The sequence below is a fragment of the Heptranchias perlo genome, chromosome 18 (assembly GCF_035084215.1).
Source record: "Heptranchias perlo isolate sHepPer1 chromosome 18, sHepPer1.hap1, whole genome shotgun sequence".
NCBI lineage: Eukaryota > Metazoa > Chordata > Chondrichthyes > Hexanchiformes > Hexanchidae > Heptranchias > Heptranchias perlo.
The window spans coordinates 41522268-41538128 of NC_090342.1; the positions used below are offsets into that span (position 1 = coordinate 41522268).

At 40.1% G+C, this 15861-nt stretch overlaps 1 protein-coding gene across 3 annotated transcripts in view; it reads left to right on the top strand.

Moving 5' to 3' along the window:
* Positions 1-15606, top strand: part of efcab6 (EF-hand calcium binding domain 6) — a 108394-nt gene extending 92788 nt beyond the window's left edge. The window contains exons 26-32 of one of the 3 annotated variants that reach the window (XM_067999787.1): positions 1270-1461; positions 5605-5832; positions 6962-7114; positions 8348-8516; positions 10848-11059; positions 13873-14022; positions 14640-15606. In XM_067999787.1, coding sequence (XP_067855888.1) covers positions 1270-1461; positions 5605-5832; positions 6962-7114; positions 8348-8516; positions 10848-11059; positions 13873-14022; positions 14640-14759 — 1224 coding nt within the window. In that variant the 3' untranslated portion in view covers positions 14760-15606. Of the gene's footprint in view, positions 1-1269; positions 1462-5604; positions 5833-6961; positions 7115-8347; positions 8517-10847; positions 11060-12695; positions 12980-13872; positions 14023-14639 lie in introns of those variants that run through there. The other 2 variants (XM_067999788.1, XM_067999789.1) reach the window with 2 other exon arrangements.
* The last annotated feature ends 255 nt before the right edge of the window (positions 15607-15861 follow it).

Below are 15861 nucleotides of genomic sequence, written 5' to 3' on the forward strand. Positions count from 1 at the left end.
CATAGGACAACCATCTACTCTTATCAGGGCACTCTGCCATATAAAAGAACTTAACAAGGAGGCAAGTGGAGTCTACGTTGTTATAAGAATACCGTTGAAAATGTAGTGAATCATCTAAATAAAGCAGATTCTCCAACAGCTATTTTTAAAAATCTCTAGTATCCTGTAACCATTCAACCTCCTCCCACCTCAACACCAACCACCATTGTACGACCTCTTACTAGCACTCAAAACAGTTCTGCTTCATAACCAGCAGCTACATGAGGTACATTAGATGAGCCATGGGTCTTTTGCATTGTTATTTCTCGATTATTTTCTCCCTTTTCTTCCTCCTTTGTGGGAAGCAACTAACTTCTCACCCACCACTTCCCCACATGCCCAGACTGTTGGAAACTTGGATGTGTGGGGAATTATAGGCATGCACCCATACCAGTCCTTTCCAGTCTTTGTGCAGAATGTTCACACACTAATGTACCTTTGTGTTGCCTTAAGAACCCACAATTCTCTACAGCTTGAACAATAGAACTATAGAAGCAGGCCATTCTGCCATCATGCCTGTGCCTGCTCTTTGCTAAAGAAGATAAAAACTAATCCCACTGCCCTGCTCTCTCCCCATACCTGTATATTAGTCTGCTTCAAAATAGAACCAGGCATGCTGCTAAGAATATGGAAGACATTTTTGTTGTCCATTCATATTTTACCCCCCTACTATTGAGATTTGTTGACTTGGGGTATGGTTTTACAGGCCTCTCAAACCTTGTGCCAGTGACAATTCTTTATGCATAAGTTCTAACAAATATTTAATCGGGGAGGTGGGCATGGTTCATAGCCTAAAACAATATTGACCTTGCCCAAGGTCCACACGTGCACTTGCACCAGGAGCCCTTGATAGCAATTGGGAATAAGAGCCCTTCCTGGTTTTTCTTCCCTAGTCAAGGGCACTGGGGTTATCCTAACATATCAGCTAACTCAGTGCAGATAATGGATCAAATCTGAAACGTTACTGGTCTGTTTGAGCCATCAAGGGGACTTGGAATAAAAACAGGAAATGCTTGAAACACTTAGCAAGTCAGGCAGCATCTGTGGAGAAATTATGCTACAAATGCTGCTTGACTTGTTGAGTATTTCCAGCATTTTCTGTTTTTAGTTCAGGTTTCCAGTATCTGCAGTATTTTGCTTTTTCTCACGGGGACTTGGAAGATGTTTAAGTTGTAGTGAGTATGGATATGAAACATTGTTCCTTGATCTTTTGTCATTTTGTTTCCTCAGGCCTTCAAATCATTTGATAAATATGGAACTGGAAAGATCAATTCATTAGCATTCCACCAGGTGCTTAATAATTTATGCTTCAGACTGACAGACAGACAGTTCAATTACCTCCTCAGCAAATTGAAATTAGACTCAGACTACATGGTAGACTGGCTCGACTTCCTACAGAGCTGCAACATTTACAATTACAAGGTCAGCATAGTTCACATTCTAATGTTTATTCCTCAGCTGTTCAGTCCTGTACCTCTTTGAAGATCTTTTTTCAACATGCATATATAATTTCCTTCATGTAGCATCCACACCAATCATTTTTGGGAAATATTTAATGATCAACATTATAAAGCTCTGGAAAAATATACAGAACTTAGAACATTTCATAATTGCAATCCTGTAATTTATCTTCTGTTTTAGTACTGAAATGTTAACTCAGTTATTCACGGGTTTTGGAAACAGATTTGCAACATGAAATAAACCTCAAGTGCATCTATGCTTTTATTGTGCATTGCTATTATAACTGTTTCCTCTGTCTGACCCTGTAACAATGACAGATTTCTTATGCAATGAACTTTGGTTTCTGAGAACATGGGAAAATCTATGGGATTCATACTAGGGTATGAACCAGCAGGCCCAGGTTAAAATCATAGTTCAACAACACTGGTTTAACAAGTGATGATTAATACACCATTTAATTTACACCGTTACATTCTGGCTGCTCGGGAGAGTTTCCCTGGGGGGCCTCCAGTTGTTGGTTGTCAGTGGTGTCAAAGGTAAACAGCTGCCTCTGAGGGTGTTTAGGTCAGGTACCCTATCGCAGGTCTGACCTCTCAGCTCACATGTACCATTTCCACGTTGCTGGCATGTATGAATATTGGAGAAGGTTCCAACCAGATTGTCAAAGTCACAAACTAACTTTGCATGTACAAGATTATACATGCATACAGTTGTTTCTTTGCTGCTGAATTCAATTCCCATATTTGGCAGCTAGGGAAGAATTGGGTTATATTACAGAACCACTTAACATAAATGGGATACAATTCTGTGGTTGAATTTTGGCATACATGGAAGAGAGTTCCAGATGATAGCACCATATGGGAGAAATTCCACAGGCAGAAGTGGTGTATAAAGTTTTGTTACTGATATTTCGTATAGACTTTAGTGATTGACAAAAAAATATAAGGTGAAGTTCTGGGATAAATATAAAGATTTGGCTTGGGCACCAGCAAAGTTGTTTCAAGAAGGTTGATGGTGAATTGTGACTGATTGGGATGCTGTTCAAGAAAGAATATGAGTGCTCAGCATCCATTTTGGTAAAGGATGGAGGTATTGAAGGACTGGACATCTGTGGTGAAGAGGAGATGATTGAGGCTGGAAAGCCTGAAGTCAAAGTGGCAGAATACATCAGAGGAGTTCTTTTATGTAGCTTTAGTGTCAGCAGTGGCTCAGTGGTAGCACCCTCGCCTCCTGAGTCAGAAGGTTAACTTAGTCCTTTATTAGCCGAGGCATAGAACATAAGAGCAGGGAAGTAATGCTAGAACTGTATAAAACACTACTTAGGCCACAGCTTGAGTACTGCATACTGTTCTGGTCACCACATTACAGGAAAGATTTGATTGCACTAGAGAAGGGCTGGAGAATTTTAGCTATGAGGAAAGATTGGATAGGCTGGGGTTGTTTTCTTTGGAACAAAGGAGGCTGAGGGGAGATTTAATTGAGGTGTATAAAATTATGAGGAGCCTAGATAGAGTGGATAGGGGACCTATTTCCCTTGGCAGAGGGGTCAGTGACCAGGGGTCATAGATTTAAAGATTTAATTGGTAGAAGGATTAGACAGGAGCTGAGAAGATTTTTTTTCACCCAGAGGGTGGTGGGGGTCTAGAACTCACTGCCTGAAAGGGTGGTAGAGGCAGAAACCCTCAACTCATTTAAAAATTACTTGGATGTGCACTTGAAGTGCCGTAACCAACTGCTATGGACCAAGTGCTGGAAAGTGGGATTAAGCTGGATAGCTCTTTTTGGGCTGGCACAGACACAATGGGCTGAATGGCCTCCTTCTGTTCTGTAACTTTCTATGATCCTATGAAGGTTGTAGGTTCAAGTTTCACTCCAGAGACTGGAGCACATAATCTAGGCTGATACTTCAGTGCAGTACTGAGGGAGTGCTGCACAGTTGGAGATGCAGACTTTCAGATGAGATGTTAAACCAAGGTTCCCTCTCAAACAAATATAAAAAGATCCCATGGCAATATTCAAAGAAGAGGCAGGGGAGTTCCCCCAGTGTCCTGACCAACATTTATCCCTCAATCAACACCTTAAAAAAAAAACACAGATGATCCGTTCATTTATTTCATTGCTGCCTGTGGGACCTTGCTGTGTGCAAATTGGCTGCCGCATTTCCTACATTACAAAAGTGACTAAACTTCAAAAGTACCTCATTGGCTGTAAAGCGTTTTAGGATGTTGGGACGCTTGTACGTCCTGAGGTAATGAAAGGCACTATATAAATGCAAGCCTTTTTTTTCTTTCTAGAGACTAGACAAGGGAAGAGAGAATGGAGCTTAATAGCAGGACATGTGTTCAGTGGAATGGGAGCAAACTGCAACAGTGGGTTTGATATTGAACCCATTAGCTCCCTCTTTGCAATAGTAGTTAGCATTTCTTTATTTTTGTCCTTAACCTATTTTTTTCCACCTTCCCTCATTGTTTTGGTTAATTCTATAAATAGGTTTTCCTCGCTCCTTTATCTTTTATTCTAAGGGTCTCAAACTAGAAATTAATCTGTCTTTTCTCTTTTCAGATGCTGAAGAGCCCTGCTGTGTATTAACAGCATTTTCTGTTATATTTCAGATTTCTGGTATTCATAATTTTTCCTTTTTATCTCTGCTGACTCGGTTTTTCTCCTATACCCTCCCACCAAAAAAATATATAAATCCCTACGTTATCCACTTCTACATTGCCTAATTTTATGGTGATCATTTGATCCTATTGCTGAATTGCGATTGACTGATTTAGTACATTCTGCAGTACAATGCATATTTCAGATAAACAATCTTAGAATGTTTTAAATCCTGACCAGATTCCAGCACATCACATTCCAAAATGCATCATGTTTTGTATTTTTCTAAAATAATTTTCTAACTGATTTCTTTATTCAGCCATTTTGATTGTTGTCTGGCAGTCCTCATGACATGTGTGACAAAAATAACTGCATGACTTACTATACGTTTCTGTTTGGTTTAATGGAGTATGGTATTTATTAAAAACATTGGTTTTTAAAGATATATATATATAGAGAGATAATATTAAACAAAAGAAAAGTAAGAAAGGTTTTTTCCTTCTCCCCAAGATAAAATAATGGTAAGTACAGTTTTTATATCAGAGTGACTATTGACACCACAGTATTGTTACATTTACGACGATGTCACGACTATTGACCATGATGTGGAGATGCCGGTGATGGACTGGGGTGGACAAATGTAAGGAATCTTACAACACCAGGTTATAGTCCAACAATTTTATTTTAAAATCACAAGCTTTCGGAGATTACTCACCTGACGAAGGAGATAATCTCCGACAGCTTGTGATTTTAAAATAAAATTGTTGGACTATAACCTGGTGTTGTAAGATTCCTTATGACTATTGACATCACAGCCATCCTGCATTGCGGTATTGACATGCAGCTGTCCTGTATCATGCACCCGTCTTGGGTTAGAGGGTTAGTGTTTGGGGGAGGGTGGTAGAGAGGCTTAGAGTTAGGGTGTTAGGGTTAGGGATTGTTAGCACTGGGCATTGTGCAAGATCTAAGCTGACACCTGTGCTGTTATCTCCGCATTGCCTGCAGAAAACTTCTATTGACACTGATATTGACAACTACATTGTCACTAAATGAATCCTTTTTATATTCACAGAAAAAAAAATCATATTGCTCCTTTAAGATTAGATATTGGGGACAAGTATACAACTGAACAGGCATGTTTAATTATGCAGATTTTCAATAGAATAGGTGCTACCAGCTACTATCAAATTTAGATATTGCTGCTGGTGTGCCATTTGGCAGTTAACTGGATTACTGAATTTCTGGAAGAATTTATTCTTGCTGATTTACACACAATTTTGCAGTTTTCAGTCTGTGGACATTGGCTGACCCACTATGGGAGACAATCAGAAGGGAGCAGCATAATTCTCTGAATAAGCTGTGAGGTGCCTCAGATGTAAAAGTGCCACCAATTGAACCAAGCTAGCACATATAGAACTCTGTGCGCGTGAAAATATATATATTTAATTTATTTGTGCTGTCGGTAGTCTATAGTTATTGACTAAAAGTGATTTTGCATTTCAGGCTGCACAGGATTGGCCAGAAGGACAAAATCAAACCACCAGACCTAAATCGTCTCAGCCGTTGACAATGAATGACATTATGTCCCGTATCCGGGAGGCGGTCAATACATGCCTCTACACCATTACTCAAGAGTTTGAAGACATTGATTATGCAAATATAAAAGTTATTTCCAAGAAAGACTTTAAGGACATATTTTTCAAGCATTTCATGAGCCTCACAGATGAGCAGGTGCGCTGTTTAGAAACAGGAATTATATATGAATGCAGTACAATCTACTACTTTTACTTTGAAGCCATTTTTTGCTGGGAAAAAAATGAATTATCCAGTAGTACAAATTGAGCAATTTTAATAAAACAGCGAAGGAGGCTTTTCTTGTATGATTTCAATTCAAATTAACATTTTTAATTAACATAATTTAATTAAGCAACATCGAATGAAGATGATTATTCCATATGATTTTCTTTTTTTTCTTTTGATTTCTGTATGAGTGTTTAATAAACAGAATATGAGGTAGCCCTATAGTTCCAGCAGTGGATCATTTGTTCCCAGGCAAAGAGTAATAAATTCAAATATATCTGACAACTGCAGTTTCAAGTGCCTGCCTTGAATGAGTGAGCACTAAGGTGGCAAACCATTGGGAGGACCAGTCTTGCCCCATAGAAATGATCATACAGGCTCCCTTGATGGTTCAGTGGATAAATGTGCCATGAAGTTTGGTGCTAAACAGGTTTAATGCCCCAGTCTGAGCTAGCTGACCTCTGCTGTGGCAATGGCATGGTCACTACAACTACAATCAAAGTCCCTGTGCTAGTTAATGAAAAAAAAATCAACTATGCAGTGATCCCTGATGGAAAGTGCACCTGCTGAATATTGAGTGAGGACAGTATCTGATGCCTTCCTTAGTTTAAAGGCCTACCAACACTCACTTTAGCGTCCATTCTTCACTAAGTATAGTATCAACAGGCAACTATCATCTGATGAAGTATATCCCAGTATCAGTCATCACATTCAGGGGAGGAGGGAAAAATGTGTAGCATTTATGGTGTGAAGATGATTTATTTTTGCAGAAGGGTGCAAGTCAGTAGAATAGATGTAATCTGAAGTCTGAGAGTTTGTTTCTTTCGTTCTATTTGTAATGATAAAATACTAACCTGTAGGAATACAATATTTTTGTACAATTCACATATCCGAATATGGGACATCAAGTAAACTTCTGGTGTAGTTTTGGGTTGAATTTTGACTAGTTTGGAATTTCCTTTGATTTCACACTTGCAAATTGCCAGATATATTGCATTAAACTGAAAAACAAAGTTTTATGCAATTTTAGTGTTTTATTTCAATTGCCACTTTTTTTCAGTTTGAAAACCTGTGGAACCATTTGCCAGTCAATGATTTTGGGAATCTGGACTACCACGAATTTTTGAAGCAGTTCACTGGACAGCAGTCACCTGATAGGCAATCAAAGAGTAGTCGAGCAACAACGCCAGCAAAACCATCAACAGCGGGATCTGTGAGTAGGCCTCCTTCTGACGCTAGGCGTACCAAAACAGCACCTTCCATCCACAGTAATGGAAAGGTACCATCAAAAGCATTGGGCAAGAAATTAGTCCAGTGGCGCATCTCACGACGAACGACGTTAATTGGTCTTTTTATCTCATCATGCACATCTCATTGATTTTTCGCCGCAATTTGCTAGATTTTTTACAAATTGTGGTTTGCAGTACAGAAACATTTGACAGAAGCTGGAAAACTGATTTCCAGGAACTTTGTGCTGAAATTTTTGCATATCAGCCATTGGACTGGAAATGAATGACGACCAACTAGGAAAATAATGATGGAAATCACCTACAAGTGATGAACTTGCTATGCAAATCCAGTTCCAAATGAATGTGAATCCACTGAGGCATTTATTTTCACTAAATTGGCAGCCTCGCTTCAGAAGTAGGGGCTGAGTTTGAGGCTGAGGCCTGAAACGTTAACCCTCCCATCCTCTTTCAACAGACGCAGTTTGACACGCTGAGCATTTTCTGTTTTTATTGCTGAGTTTCTGTGGTTGGGATCACGATACGTTTTTGCAGTACCACAGAGGGCACTCTCCAGCATCAGCACCTGATGCTTGATACTGTCACTGGGTGATGAAAGCTGTGATGAGCAATTCCCTAGCCCGAAGATCGCCCACCTTGATGAGCAAAGGAGATTAGCTCCAACTTGGCACAGGGCTTGGAGTCCATCTTTTCCAACCTGGAACGGGTGGTCACCTCTATCAGCACACCTGTGGAACCCACCATTATATGATGCATTTTGACCACTGCATAACTGTGAACAAAACTGAAAGGCACAGACATTATAAATCAATACACAGTCCTCCGTTTTTAATGTCTGCCACTTATTTTCATTTATTTAGCTTCTTCTTACATACCTGATTGTGTGACTTTTTAATTATCTATTACTACAATAATTCATCTGACGAAGGAGATAATCTCCGAAAGCTTGTGATTTTAAAATAAATTTGTTGGACTATAACCTGGTGTTGTAAGATTCCTTACATTTTTACAATAATTTGAACAAGCTTGCGACCCATTTTTCATGTAAGATGTGTTTACCGACTGTGTTGTGGCCTAAAATCTTATGGCATAACTTTTATTTTCCAAGTGACTGATATGTTTTTAAAAAAGAAAAATGTCATTATGCAATAACGGTCTCTCCTTTCATCTCATTGCTACGCTTTTTTTGTGTTTTGCAGCAAGTGGAGTTGCCACAACGACTTGCCTCTGTGACACCATCAATGAACTGTGAGGCGATTGAGCAAAAGCTGAAGAAAGATGTTTGCAAATTCTGGAAGCAGATAGAGAAGGAATGCAAAGAGAATGACTGTGAGAGACAGGGTGAAATTGATGCCACAGATTTTCGGGGTTTGTCATCCTGTTTATTTTTTTTAATAGCCTATTATTAATAATAATAAAACCCCACTCACACTACCCACCTGAAATGAGATGGTTTTCTCCAGTGTGGGCATTAGTTTGGTGAAACCAGACTTTACCCATTTACATTACAAACACAGGCAGACATGAATCGAGTACTCAGTTGTAAGAGTTAAGAACAGACCAGATTGATCATAAACCCTATCGTAAACATTTATGTTATTGACTGAAATGGTAGGGTCAAGGAACCAAATAGTTCGAACGAAGGGGGTTACTGTAGAAATTATGGAGTAGAGACTTTGCAATTTGAAAAGTAATGAATAACATTTCTTTAATTCTGAAAACTGTTTTAATAATTTTACACTTGATAGATTATGAAATTTTGAAGCTTCTAGTGACTGAGGTTTAATGTATGGGGAAAAACTCAAATTCTTGGAAAAGGCCTATTTGACACAATTTCAATCATTGGGTCACTATCTATAGTATCTGCTAATCTTCCAGTTTATTTTCTGAAAAGAACAGGGGCAGAGAGTTGATTGAAGTATAAGACATTTTCTTTCTGGTCTTTAGTGGTCTGTTCCCAGTTTCTGCAAACAGTTCTTCACAGACATGTACACCATCAACATTTCACACTAACACAAAGCATTTTCTGGGTAGTGGTGCTTCTATCAGCATGATGTTTAAACTTCCCATGCTGCCATGTGGTCCCCCCCAAAATGCACCTTTTTAAAGTTCTTCTGCGCATCCATGGCTGGCTGTATGATCAGGTGGCTCTGCACTAGAAGAAAAAAGATAAAAGGGTTGAGCAATGGGATTTCCACGGCTCTATCATCAAAGTTACACCTGACAATCAGGAGAATCACAGAGAAATTCACCTCCATAATTAGTAGCTCTGACTCTCATCCTCTCCCCACTAGCCCAATGCTGTGTTCTGACCATTGTGGTGCTGGTATTGAAGTAATCAACGGCAGTAATATATGATACCTTAGTGATGGACTCAACAGTCAGAGAGAATTAACACCTGATAGGATTGGGCAAAATCATTGCATTTGTTCATAGCTAGATTCTCTCTAAGCTATAGATACTGTAAAGTTTTTTTTTAAGAATCTGTTTTTTTTCTGTGGATAAAAGTACATTGCATTGTTGTACTCCCCAGTAAAGCGGAAGCATATTCGTATCTATTTTGTCTGCAATATAACTCAGCTTCACAGGAAACTATTTTTAAAACTTGATCAACCTGCACATCTTTCATTGGCCAGAGGTTAGACAAGATTGGAGCTATTACCTTTTTCACACGTGCCCATATATGACAACAGACGGTCAGCATTTTGGGGGCAGTGTCTGCATGTCCACATTTGTGGGCAAAAACAAACACTGTCCCCAGCTGTTTCCCTCAGTGATGCTCTCTGTTTTTACCTCCTCTTGCTGCTCCAAGAGATTGGCATTCAATCCCCAGAGTAGCAGCAGGAGGAAAAGCCGGGAGTGATGCTGATTAGGTGACAGAACTGGGCAGAGAGGTAAGAAAAGTGCCAGCATAAACTCAGGAGGGAGGTGGGGGCGGGGGGGGGGGGCAGAAGAGTACCAGCTTGAAATTTGGGGGGTGGGGAGGGAAAAGAGTGCTAGCATAAACAAGGGGAAGTGGAAGAAGAATGCCTGAATGAACTGGGGAAGGGGAAGAAGAGCCCAAGCATGAACTGGGCAGAGGAAAAAGAATGCCTACATGAACTGGGGGAGGGTGGAAGAAGAGGGCCAGGGTGAACATTAGGGAAGAAGAGGGAGAAGATTGCCTCCGTGAATTAGGGTATAGGGGGAGGGGTAGAGCAACTCCTGTCACTGTGACAATCACATTTAGTAACAGAGTATGAGCATATATCCACAACGTCTGCAGTTTACAGTATGACAAGATCCTGCCCTTCTGCATTTTAAGTATAACCACATACCATAGGCTTGTCTTTGGGACTGCTTTTGAGTTGTCAAATTTTCTGGGGTGTGTCAGCTTTTTTGAAGCTACCGTTCAACTTTTGTAAGTTTTCCAGATTGACATATTTCCTGGTCTATATCAAAATATTTATTTGATTGCTTTTCAGGGCTGGTTTCTTGAGGTTAGGTTCAAATAAACATTTTTGAATGTACTTTACTCCTAAGCAATACTATATATTCTTTAACATAGCCAGCACTACATCCACATAACTTGAACAGAATTAATATAAAAGTTATCAACTCAGGAAGTTAGCCTGACAGAAAAGTATGTTTGCACTTAGTGTGTATGTTTGTGAGATATATAAACTCTTGGATGTTTCTCCTCAAAATTCTAACTTCCAGATATAATAGAGAAATATTGCATGAAGATTAAACCAGAAGAGTTCCAGCAGCTGGCAAAAAAGTATGATATTAAGAACACTGGGCGTTTTTCATACAACGAATTTCTTCAGCGTCTTGTCCTGTCACTGGGTCCACTAGTGATGAACCCACTGCAGAGAATGAAGATCCCACATCCAAAGATCCCAGTGCGTACAATGAGCAATAAAACAAAGGTTTCAAACAGTAAATAATCACCTGCTTTAGTGCCATTCTAAAGAAAGTCTCACATGTATCTGATTGTTTTAATTAATTCTGCTATAAAGGCTGGCTAGCTTTTTGAATGTGCTACATTTCCATAAGCCCAGTGTTAGTGATTGCCAAAATTTTGGGGTCTCGGTTTTCTCCCTGTAAATGTAAAAGTTAATTTATCCTATGGCTGACATTCTCTTCCTCCCCTGCACCCACCCAAACATATGCTGGAAACTTCTGACTGGCTCATAAGTAGAGATAAATTGATAAAAGAGACTGTAGGAGCAGATGGCAGTGTCAATGTTTCCTACCCAAAATTTTAAGAAAATAGCTGTAGACAGATCATACCTACCTAAAGTGAGGATTACCCATGCAAACCAGAGTTTGTTTTGTATAGATACTTATACCTGTAGCAGAGGACAACAGTGAGAAAATAAGGATTTTTTTTGATTTGAAGAAAAATGTAAAGGAATGGTGTTTTTGAAATTTTTTTTAAAACCCTCTTCTAACCCATGGAAGCCTGACCAAGTCTTTCATGTTGTCTTGACTTAGTTGATAGCTCTCTCACCTCTGAGTCAAAAGGTTGAGAGTTTGTTTCCCATACTAGGAGTTTGAGATCACCATGCAATGCAGTGCTGCATTGTTGGAAATAGTGTCCTACAATGTGACATTAAACTGACGTATGATATTTCCGTCACTGATGGATCCCAGACTCTGCGGCCTGCAATTAAAAATGGCGTACTGCTTCCACAGTTTCTATCTGGCCTTCTCTTCACTAGTTGTGACCGTTTGTGAATTGGCCTGCCCCTTCCCTTAGTGCTAGCTGTAACCAGAGAAAGTTTTTATACCACATCTACAGCTGACAAAACGGCACCTTATGAAGCCAAAGAATGAAGCAGGCAAAATGAGGCTATGACATAATTTTGATACAATGACCAAGGTGTTATAAATTATTGATTGCAATGTGCAATAAAACTCTTGATACAATGAGCAAAAATGTGTACTGATGCGATAGCACAGTGACACAGTACCATTTTTAACTCTTTGGTTGTATTGTGCTGAGTAGTATCTTATCGTCCACCTTTTGCATTACAAGTACAGCTTAGCTCAGATTTTAGCAGAAAAATGAAGTAAACTCGTCCCATATGGCTACTTGACCGTGAAACAATTACTTTCTGCCCCTCTCTCAAAACCCTTAATCCTCTGTCATAACTCTACCCATTGCATTTCTTCTTTTCCTCCATTTTCTACTTTGGACATACACCTGCTGAAGTTGAGTGGACGAGTGATCAGCTGCCAGGTTCCCTGCCTTTCCCGTCAGTTTTGTTGAAACCTATTTTTTTTTATTCATTCATGGGATGTGGGCATCGCTGGCGAGGCCGGCACTTATTGCCCATCCCTAATTGCCCTTGAGAAGGTGGTGGTGAGCCGCCTTCTTGAACCGCTGCAGTCCGTGCGGTGAAGGTTCTCCTATGGTGCTGTTAGGAAGGGAGTTCCAGGATTTTGACCCAGCGACGATGAAGGAACAGCGATATATTTCCAAGTCGGGATGGTGTGTGATTTGGAGGGGAATGTGCAGGTGGTGTTGTTCCCATGTATCTGCTGCTCTTGTCCTTCTAGGTGGTAGAGGTCGCGGGTTTGGGAGGTGCTGTCGAAGAAGTCTTGGCGAGTTGCTGCAGTGATCCTGCGGATGGTACACACTGCAGCCACTGTGCGCCGGTGGTGAAGGGAGTGAATGTTTATGGTGGTGGATGGGGTGCCAATCAAGCGGGCTGCTTAGTCCTGGATGGTGTCGAGCTTCTTGAGTGTTGTTGGAGCTGCACTCATCCAGGCAAGTGGAGAGTATTCCATCAACTCCTGACTTGTGCCTTGTAGACGGTGGAAAGGCTCTGGGGAGTCAGGAGGTGAGTCACTCGCTACAGAATACCCAGCCTCTGACCTGCTCTTGTAGCCACAGTATTTTTATGGCTGGTCCAGTTAAGTTTCTGGTCAATGGTGACCCCCAGGATGTTGATGGTGGGGGATTCGGCGATGGTAATGCCGTTGAATGTTAAGGGGAGGTGGTTAGACACTCTCTTTTATTGGAGATGGACATTGCCTGGCACTTGTCTGGGGCAAATGTTACTTGCCACTTATCAGCCCAAGCCTGGATGTTGTCCAGGTCTTGCATGCTGGCACGGACTGCTTCATTATCTGAGGGGTTGCGAATGGAACTGAACACTGTGCAATCATCAGCGAACATCCCCATTTCTGACCTTATGATAGAGGGAAGGTCATTGATGAAGCAGCTGAAGATGGTTAGGCCGACGACACTACCCTGAGGAACTCCTGCAGCAATGCCCTGGGGCTGAGATGATTGGCCTTTAACAACCACTACCATCTTCCTTTGTGCTAGGTATGACTTCAGCCACTGGAGAGTTTTCCCCCTGATTCCCATTGACTTCAATTTTACTAGGGCTCCTTGGTGCCACACTCGGTCAAATGCTGCCTTGATGTCAAGGGCAGTCACTCTCGCCTCACCTCTGGAATTCAGCTCTTTTGTCCATGTTTGGGCCAAGGCAGTAATGAGGTCTGGAGCCGAGTGGTCCTGGCAGAATAGAGTTGATCACATTAGCAACTTGTGAGGCGAGGGGAGGGTTGCCACAGCTGTGGAACTTTACATATTTTCTCAGAAGTACTAGGCTACTTTGTTGCTCCTCCCTCCCTGTGTCAGCCTTTTCTAATCTTTTTTCTTTCCTGTTGGACCCAATCATACAGTCTCATTTGAACTTGTTTATGGTACATTTCTCGCTTACAGATGAGTCCTGGAAAGGAACATGAGATATTTACTCACTTAATGATGCGGATCCAGCCATGCATAACAAAATGTTGGAAGCTGATGCGTCGCACTTTCAAAGCCTATGATGATACTGGGAGTGGGTACATCTCACTTTTTCAATTTAGACAGGTTTGTATTCTGATGCTTTTAAAATAGTCTGCTAAGAAAGGTGATGATGGAAATTTTTTCAACAGAACACTCTGCTGTTTTGCTTTGATTTTATGGCCACTGTTTGACTTTCCCGAATGTAGACTACTGATATACTTGGTGTAGAAAGGTAAAACGCCCCAAGTGTACAACGAAAACAGAAGTGTTAGACTTCTGTAAAACCAGTTTATTGTTATATGTCATACACAAGAAAGAGTGTAGTATTATATAAGGTACAGCAATGTTTTACCTTTGTAGAGTATGGAACTCTGTAAATGGGAAAATAATAGTTCTCAGTAAAACACTCTGCCTGTCAGTGTATCCCATTCTAGGTAATTACAATATGGCAAATTATCCCATCTTGTCGCATGACCTGGAGCCGCAAAGTAAGACTCAGTGGCCATAATGGTGCTGGTGAGGAAAATACAAACACTGGTAACCTACTTCATGGCACCTCCCCCCTTTGAAGTTTTTAACACCTTAAATAGCAGACAAAGCAATTTAATGTATGTTAAGGTGTCTGTCATTAATATCGCATGATGTAGTTTCCACAGATATGCAGTTGGAGCTCTTAATTGTATTGTCTTTGCATTGTGTAGGTCCTGCGGCAGTATGGTATCAACATATCTGAGGAGGAATTTTACTACCTGTCTTCCTATTATGACAAGGATCTGCAAGGAATGATTTCTTACAATGAATTTCTGCACGTATTCCTCTGATAGCTGTTTGCTTCTAGGTTCCTCTATGTTTTAAAAAGAGTTGCATTTGCAGTGATATGGTAACAGCTTTCTGATGATAAAGCCATTTCCTAGTCAACACTAGAGCTGATTTTGTCCATCCAGCACCACACAGTTTACACTACTTTTTTTACTTTTCAAAGTTTTGGCAACTATGTTTTAGAAACTTCCATTTTTTTTTATTGGACCCTGTGCTATTGACCAAGAAATAATCAAAAATCTAAGGAATATTACTAAGACTGCACTGATTTAACCAGTCATGTAAGTGGGTATGTATTTATTTAAAACAAAAAAAATCACACTGTCAGCGATGCATTGCTGAGGTTATTTCTTGCGGGAGTTTATTAGCGGCACAGGTGTAAGTAAATTCCACTGGCTTTACCACAAATGAAATAATTGAAGCAATATGCCACTAACAGTGCAGAAACCTATTATCCATTACTCGTTAAATGTGGGAAGGAATTCAATAAAAATACTTTAAAAAAAAATTGTGACACCTATTTTTTGCATTGATGGAACAACAGTAATAATTTGATGGTTCCTGTGAGAATGATACGTTAGTTCTGCCACTGACATACTTTATTCTATTAACTTTTCCATGCAAGGACTGCTTTGTGAGATGTGTAGCATATGGAGAATTCAGTGCAGCCTGGGGTCTTTTGATTACTTAACTTGTGCATCGAATACACCTATTGTCACTCTTGTGAAATATTGCTAAGGGGGACTGTGAAAAAGATACTGAGATGTATATACATTAAAACAAATAGGTTCCAGAGAGTGGCATTTTTACATGTGACATTATCAATAAAACTACAAACTTTAACCAAAATATGTCTTCTATATATTCCACCAGTGTTATATGTGATGGTGTTCTCATTTGAAAACAAGCCCAAATTTTTTTCCCCTCTAAGAATTGGTTAAAACTGTGAATACTAAAATAGATAAAATATACATATGCTTTTTAATCTTATCCTTGACAACAGCAACATGTTGGCATTCTTCCTACTCCTCCCAATTTTATCAGCTTGTTTGTAAACCACTGAAATGGTTATGCTGAGAAAAAGTGAATTTGAGGAGCAAACCC